Source organism: Phoenix dactylifera, chromosome 8 (assembly GCF_051530095.1).
Source record: "Phoenix dactylifera cultivar Ajwa chromosome 8, Ajwa_hap1_PhDact_Kaust_v1.1, whole genome shotgun sequence".
Lineage (NCBI taxonomy): Eukaryota > Viridiplantae > Streptophyta > Magnoliopsida > Arecales > Arecaceae > Phoenix > Phoenix dactylifera.
This window is the reverse complement of record NC_143197.1, coordinates 6,558,710-6,567,303: the sequence shown is the minus strand read 5'-3', so window position 1 is coordinate 6,567,303 and position 8,594 is coordinate 6,558,710. Positions and strand designations below refer to the sequence as shown.

At 44.7% G+C, this 8,594-nt stretch overlaps 1 protein-coding gene across 2 annotated transcripts; it reads left to right on the top strand.

The window, feature by feature from the left end:
* Nucleotides 1-2,971: 2,971 nt before the first annotated feature.
* On the top strand, nucleotides 2,972-6,123 carry LOC103701045 (S-adenosylmethionine synthase). 2 transcript variants are annotated; one of them, XM_008782983.5, is made up of 2 exons: nucleotides 2,972-3,138; nucleotides 4,482-6,123. In XM_008782983.5, the coding sequence occupies exon 2, from the start codon at nucleotides 4,482-4,484 to the stop codon at nucleotides 5,670-5,672; it is 1,191 nt and encodes a 396-aa protein (XP_008781205.2). In that variant the 5' UTR covers nucleotides 2,972-3,138; the 3' UTR covers nucleotides 5,673-6,123. The 2 variants fall into 2 exon arrangements, with proteins under 2 accessions (XP_008781205.2, XP_088558721.1); XM_088702595.2 differs by having other exon boundaries at nucleotides 2,980-3,170.
* The last annotated feature ends 2,471 nt before the right edge of the window (nucleotides 6,124-8,594 follow it).

Genomic DNA, 8,594 nt, shown 5'->3' with positions numbered 1-8,594 from the left:
CAAAACATGCTCATAAGGCAAAGTCTCGAGCGCTGCCAAGAGACCTGTCGTTCTAGTTGTCCTCTCAGCAGGCGGTGTTAATCTAGAACCTAATGAGGAAGATGTTGACGCCATTATATGGGCTGGATATATATATATCCTGGTGAAGAAGGAGGTCAAGCGATTGCTGATGTAGTGTTTGGGAAGTACAATCCTGGTAGGTTCTTATACACACTTCATTTTGGCTTTCCATTATATCTATTTTATTGATTCTTCAACCTAGATATATGAGGCGTTTACACTTGGATAGGACGACGTCTCCATGCAACAAAATGCTGGGAGCAATGAGGTCAAGATCTCTCTAGTTCTCTTCCTCTTTATTCCTGCTTCTGCAACGTCACGATGCACCGGGTTAGAAACAGCCAAATCCACTCCCTCTCCATCACTGTACGTCCTATTGTATGATTTTCTATGTAAAAATTATACAGTATATTTAGTTCTATATTACTTATTCACTGAATAGATATTGAGTACTTATACAGAATTAAGAAATTCAAATAATACCTTCTGTTTAGCCATTTTGAATGAGGTTTTAGATTATTACAAATGGTATCGACTCGGTCCATAATCTATGTGGACTATATGAATTTGAATTCTTAGTCTGATGGAGATGTCAGGCCTTACACACTCTCTCTCTCTATATATATATATATATATTAATTTATATAATTAATTTTCACGATTGTAATTAATTTTTAAGATAATAGTTAATTTTAAATAAGTACAGCAAATCAATTTTTTTAGATGGCAGTGATTATATATCTTAACTGAACTTGAGATCCATTAGAGCAAGTTAAATATACGACCGCACATGAAAAATTTGGTTTATGTACTGAAAACAAATGTAACATATGAGATACAATATAGATATTTATGATTATCTTTATATCAATAACCTTAATATAAATGCTGGAATTCTACAAGAAAGATTCTTGCTCATGCCTTAGGCTGAAGGAAATTGCGACTGGAATACGTTGTAGCGGTTTTCAGATAAATCCAAAACTCTAGTTGCGAAGCAGATAAATATGACCATTGTGGTGAGCCCTAGTTGTACCATTTCTACCCAAATAATCACTCAAAAAAGTAATATTTTTCTTTGTACTTGGCACGCTTGATATGTGATTGGTTTAAAAGAAGGAGAATTTGCAGAATGGTCATGATCCGGGTAATAATAAATGAAATGCTTTAGAAATAGATTTTTTTTTTTCTTTTAAGAGTTAGAATAGGTGGAAGTCCAACTAAATTAATGGAATGAAGATAATACCTATCCTAGTTTCATATATCAACACAAGTAACTTCAGTGACTTCTTTTAGTGAATAATGACCCTCGAGGGAAAAAGAAAATATAATGAGACAAGATTGCCGTGTCTACATTAGCCACAAGTAGGTTGGCACGCGTAAATCGAGCTCAAATTTGGAGTCTTACCTAACATAGTCTAATCAACTCATTGGTTGCTTACTTGCTTTTAATTGCTTGCTGACCTACCATAAAATCTAAATGAGTATTCCTAATAACATAGTGGATGATGAACCGAAAGCGCCCGTTGTGGCTCAGTAGAGTGGCCCGTTCAAGAGGGAAGGTATGGAATTGGTGGGCGAGATCCATGAGATCATACCCTGTTCTGAAAAAAAAAAAGCAAACCAACCTCCGAGATTACACAACAGAAGATCCAACAGATTAGTTCTCATTTACTAAATCTAAACTTATAAAAATATTGAATAATAACAACCTTTAAAATGAGAGGCATATTGGTTATTGCAATCATTACATCAGAAACTTGACCAATCTCATTTATATGAGATTTTTATTACATGTCATATTCTCTTGCCACACCTAACCCTACCAACCCTTACCAACCCCCCATGTATAATCTCAGTTACAGGTGTCTGAAGTTTGAAGGCCTGGCTTGTCCATTGAAACAATGATCCACCCCTATATGTAGTTCTTTAACTCGGCAAGGGAATGGCAAAGAAATCCAAAATGAGCTAACCAGTAGTAAGGTTTCTTTATTATTATTATTATTTTTTTGAGAATAAATAGGAATATGATGGGAAGGTTGCAGCATGGTGACGTCAACGTATTGGCTACAAGCAACGAGAATAAATAGAAATATGATGGGAAGGTTGCAGCATGGTGACATCCACCTAGGGGTATAAATGGGTAGGGCCGGGTAGGGTCACAATCTCGGTTTTTATTTGGGTCCTAATTTTAAACCTAGATCCAATCCAATAGAAAATCAGATCGAATTGGATCGGATCCACCACTACAATTTTTGACCTAATGGATTATTTGGGTCGGGTTCATGTATATCGGGTTCATGTATAATCTGAACCGAACCTAAAAAATTCAGATTCGGTTTGGATCCGGGTTGGGTCCAGTTCGGATCAACCCATCCATGACTTTAGAATTTGTGTTTGCGCTTCCGCATGCTGCGGCCCGTGAACCCAAATAATTTTACAGATTCGGATCAGATCATATAATTGAAAATCCAAAATTACCAAAATATCAAATGGGTCAGATCGGGTCGGATCTGAATTCATTATACCCAAACTCGATCTGAAAAATAAAATATATCCAATTTTAGAATCCGATCCGGCCTCATGGGTCTTCCAAAATGGATCGGGTCGGATCGGATCAGGGTCAACCCGACCTATTTGCACGCTTATATCTACCAACAGGCTACCGGCAGGATCTTACTAGGTGGAGCCCAATTGATTGCCAGCCAGCTGGCGAGTTGGAGCCCTTGAAGCCAAGCCGGGTCCGAGCCGGTTCGGGCTCCGTGGGGCCCGGCGCGGTTGGTGAGTGGCGGGATCCAACCGGTGGCCCCGGGCAGCTGGGAGTCGTTGTCCGCCACCGACTCCCGATTAAGGGGCTGCCGCTTTCAGCAAAAAAAAAAAAAAGGGGCTGCCGCTGGGTACGAGATCGCGCGGCCCGTGGAACCGCGGGCGGTCAGATCTGGATCTCGCTCGGAAGCAGCAGTCCAAAGCGCGTCGTTCGGGCTTCGCCTATAAATTGGGGGTTCCTCCTCCCCAACTCCCGTGTCCACTCGGAGGCCGAGAACAAAGCGCCAAAGATTCTTCTCGCATCTTACCCCAGAGGTGTGATCTCGTCGTTCCTCTTTTTTCTTTAGGTCATGGAGAATGAGTTCTGTTATTTGATTTTTTGCCTTGAATTTAATTCAGTTTTGTGCTCTTTTCTACTGGATCGGGGACGACTCTATGGTTTTTTATTTTTTTGGGTTTTTTCGGTTTCTGACTAATTTTTGGATTTTTTTTTTCACTCGAAATGGCTGGATCTGGTGCATTTACTTGTTTTAGTGCTACTCTGTTATTTCTTCGCGCTCTCTTGTGTATTTTACCTTGAAAAACCTTAGTCTGTTCCGTTTAGTTGCTTTCAGTTGTTCGTTGTCTGGAAATGGCTGGATTTGGATGGTTTCCTGTTATATTAGTTTACTAGAGCTTTTCTTGATTCGCGTGAAATGATTTGATAGCTCCTCTCTCGGGCTCATTTGGATTTTGATGAATTTGTGGTAGATTGCGGGCACAGTTGCTAATTTTGCTGGATGTAATTCTGTCCCACTTTCAAGTAATTATAAGCTATTAGATCCGTTTTTGCAATTATGCTGTTCAATTAAATGTTCAGGGTTGAAATTTTTAGATGTCAGAGCTGCTTGCAAGTCGTGATATGCTTTTAAAGCTTTTTTTTGTCCATTATATCAGCAAACTTGAGGTTGAACAAGTCTCATGCATGCTCGAGTTTGTTCCAATCGGATCTGCCCACTGGCTAGATAGATGCACGTACCTTTATTCGATTCATTCTTATGAACTTATACGCGCATCATTCCTGTTTGCTTTTTGTTACCTTTTGGCTGTTAGATCTGCTCAAGCTTCCACTGTACGATGCTGCTTTAAAATTTGTATCTATTTCTTTTTTTCCCTCTGCAAGGGCAGAGATTCTTCTGACATAGATCCGCCATCTACTTTTCCATATTATGCGATTCTGATTCCTGGTTTTAATTGGTTGCTTTCTGCCCCACTAATCTTCTAGTGGAAGCAGCTTTGTTAAAGGATCTTATCGGGTTTATACTCTGCTTTATTCCCCCCATATCCTGGTGGATGAACTACTTGCTGCGAATCATTCTAGACTTTTGTCGTGTGCACTAATTCCCGCATATTTATCTCGTATTTTAGTCTAAATTGGATCGTTAATTAGATATATGTCCAAGATGCACCGACACTGGCTACCAAAGGATGTCATTGAAGTACTTAGGAAAATGAGTGAAAATGGATACAGTAGTGGTATGTCTGTGTTTCTTTGTCTATATATGTAATCTTGTGGTCCATTTAATCTACGATAACCGAACTACGATAGATGGGGCAATTGGTGTTCTGGTGATTAATTGTGTCCCTGGATGATACTGATATGATCTTTTAATTTGCAGATGGCCAGCACCGACACCTTCCTTTTCACCTCCGAATCTGTGAACGAGGGACACCCCGACAAGCTCTGCGACCAGATCTCGGATGCCGTGCTCGATGCCTGCCTTGAGCAGGATCCCGACAGCAAGGTTGCTTGCGAGACCTGCACGAAGACGAACATGGTCATGGTCTTTGGGGAGATCACCACCAAAGCGAACGTCGACTATGAGAAGATTGTCCGCGACACCTGCCGAGCCATCGGGTTCACGTCCGACGACGTCGGCCTTGATGCCGATCACTGCAAGGTGCTCGTCAACATCGAGCAGCAGTCTCCTGACATCGCCCAGGGCGTTCATGGGCACTTCACCAAGCGCCCTGAGGAGATTGGCGCCGGCGATCAGGGCCACATGTTTGGCTATGCGACCGACGAGACCCCGGAGTTGATGCCCCTCAGCCACGTCCTCGCCACCAAGCTCGGCGCCCGCCTCACCGAGGTCCGCAAGAACGGCACCTGCCCCTGGCTGAGGCCCGACGGCAAGACTCAGGTGACCGTCGAGTACCGCAACGACCATGGCGCCATGATCCCTATCCGCGTCCACACCGTCCTCATCTCGACCCAGCATGACGAGACTGTTACCAACGACGAGATTGCTGCGGATCTCAAAGAGCATGTCATCAAGCCCGTCATCCCCGAACGGTACCTCGATGAGAAGACCATCTTCCACCTCAACCCGTCCGGCCGTTTCGTCATCGGTGGACCTCATGGCGATGCAGGGCTCACCGGCCGCAAGATCATCATCGATACTTACGGTGGCTGGGGAGCCCACGGTGGCGGCGCCTTCTCCGGCAAGGATCCCACCAAGGTCGACCGGAGCGGTGCCTACGTTGCGAGGCAGGCGGCCAAGAGCATTGTTGCCAATGGGCTCGCTCGCCGTTGCATTGTGCAGGTGTCTTACGCCATTGGTGTGCCGGAGCCTCTCTCGGTGTTTGTGGACACCTATGGCACGGGCAAGATTCCGGATAAGGAGATCTTGAAGATTGTGAAGGAGAATTTTGATTTCAGGCCTGGAATGATCATCATCAACCTCGACCTGAAGAGGGGCGGCAACGGCAGGTTCCTGAAGACAGCGGCTTACGGGCATTTCGGCAGGGACGACCCCGACTTCACCTGGGAGGTCGTGAAGCCCCTCAAGGAGGAGAAACCCACGGCCTAAACAAAACCAGTACTTCATAGATACCATCTCTCTTCGGGTCTTCATCTTCTAAGTGATGCTTCTTAATTTTTTAGTCATCCCTTCTTGCTTAATCCGTCTCGCCCTCGCCCATTTACAATAACTTCGTCGTTTGGTCCCAAGCTTGCTGAAAGAAGGAAGAAGCTGTATTACTTTGTGGCGACGTATGCAATACCAGAGTATCAAGTTGAAAGTGAAACAAAACGTCCTCTTTCCTCATCATGCAATCTCCCTCTCTATTTGCCACCGTTCGGCTCAGCATTGAGGCTTTCTAGATGCACAAAATAAACTGCTGTAGTCTGGTTCCGGATCTATCGAACCAAATGGTGAACTTTGTGTCAAGTTCTATATGGAACAAGTTACCTGGAAATATTATTGTTATTATTATTTTTGTCTTACCAAAAGAAGATTTTACATGGGGCTAAAAAGAAAAGTTATTTTCTTCTTGTTGAAGTGTTAATTGGATCTCCGGTGTTGAGACAGGAGTCTCGTTCCTTGAATTACGGCCATAATTTGCTGATTTGGCACATGTTTGCCGACTATTTTTGTTTACTTTTGCTGTTGAGCATATCAAAGGTTTTTTTTTTCTTCTTTTTGGTAAAAACGGCATTTCATATAGTTCTAACGTGAGTATATCTTGCCAAATCAAAGAAAAGTAAAGAGTATAAGGGAGGAGGAATGTTCTCCGTGGATGTCCATATATATGATCTCTTTAGAATGCCGGACAACAAATGAGACGATCCAGTCTACGGCACTGTTCGTCTCCCGGAACACATGAAGTGCATGAAAAGAGTTCAGCTTCTAGACTAGTCTGCGAGTATTACGGACAAGAGAGTGACCATCACCATATCTATCCAGCCCCGCACCAAATTAATCACCACTAAAGAGTCCCCCTTGAGACATACGCGCCAGCACCAAGTTCCCGTCTCGCAAAGGAGATACCCTTTCAGGCTGCCTGTAGCTCCGCCCCAACTGCAGTAAGACCGGGCGTACGCCAGCCACCCGCTGCTATCATTCTGCCGAGGTGGTCTCTGATCACAAATCTGACCCCTCTCGACATTCGATCCGCCGACATACTACCGTCGAAATTTATCTTGAGATGACCAAGGGGTGGGGGCACCCAAAAAATAAAGGCAAATGTGGGCGCTGAGACAGTAGATCGAGTGCCCCAGATGTCTCTAGCCATCCCAGAAGTGAACACGACAGTAATCAAGGTGACCTCTCCTACATGAAGTACAACTCTATCCACCACCATCCTCGGGGGTAACCTCCTACCCTCAAGCATGCCAGCATTCCTATCCAACCATATGTAATAAGCCAAGTATGCCCATAATATCTCCGTCTCCACAGTCCTAGGACTCTGCATGGAAGCTCTCAGTCGATGAATCAAATCCTGTGCACACTCCACCGAGTGGGAAAGAGAAATAGGTGACCTGCACCATATGTCCCTGGTCCTAAGACACTGCAATAGGACGTGATCAATAGTCTCTTCGGTATCAGTACACACCTCACAGCATTGAGTGATCCTCACCCCTCGTCGGACTAACAAAGACCTGGTCGATAGGCAACCCCATGCCACTTTCCAGAGAAAAAGTGCCACACGTGGGTGGATCCTCAACCTCCAAATCCAACCACCCTCTATCCTTCGAGCTGGCTCTCTACTCACCAACGCCTGAAGATCCCTAGCTCGCATCTGCGACCGCCTTGTTGGCATCCAAACCAACCTATCTGACCTCTCCCGGGAAGGAGCCAGTAAGGCCAAGACCATCTCTGCCAACTGCTCTCCAAAAGCCCCTGAATCAACCCCTCCCGCCAGTGACCCCCACCAGGGTCTATCAGATCGCTAACCCTATAGTCGGCTAGCATCGAAGTATCCACCATAGTCGGCAGCTAACCGATCGGCTGCTTAGTCACCCAGGTATCCTCTAGCACATCAATGGACCAACCATCTCCAATAGCTCATCTGATCTCCGGGAGCACCAGTGCGGCTCTAGCACAAATCTTCCTCTATACCGGTGAGTGATGCCGGCCAGCTCGAGTTTTAGGGACCAAAACACCATATTTGGCTTTCAGCAGGAAGGACCACATACCATCAGGCTCTAACACGAATCTAGCTGCGTGTCAAGCCGCTAAAGCCTTCCGTCTCGCCACTAAGGACTGCACCCCCAAACCTCCATACATGATCGGCTGACAAACAACCTCCCATGCCAACAGATGGATGCCTCCTCTACCTCTGTCCCTCCCCCAGATAAAGTTCCTAAAATTTGCTCAAGAGTCCTCACCAGCACAACCGGAGTGAAGGAGTTAGATAGTAAGTAGATAGGGATCGAGGAAAAGACAGACCGCACTAAGGTGATCCTACCCATCATGAACAGCGAATGCATCTTCCAACCCTCCAGCCTGTGCCTGATGCTAAACTCAAGGGAAGAGCAATCCCTGCTCCTCAAGCGGCGCCCAGAGAGCGGCACCCCCAAATAGCTTAGCATGCCCTCCTGCTCTCCCATTCCCAAAATCTTCAGTATAGAGGTCTTCACAACCGGTTTGGTCTTCGGGCTGAAGCAGATTGTCCGAAATTCTTTTGACCCGTTATATTGACCCGTTGACTAGATACTGCAATTCTTTTGGTGGTTTATTTAAATACACCTTTTGGATGGATCTCTTTTGCCTGAAATTCTTGTGATTATGGCATTTGCCAGCCTATCCAACCTTCCGTGCTTCGTTTTTCTTAAAATTTAGAATTTAGAATTTAAAATTTAAAATTTGAAAATATATGGAGCTAAGATGAAGATACTGCCAATAGAAACGTGCAGTCCATACTTTCGTTTGTAGGTATGGTCGAGAAACTGAGGCATGGAGAACGAGTCAACTGGTGGTATTAGGTATGGCCTGCTCTAGGTATATTGT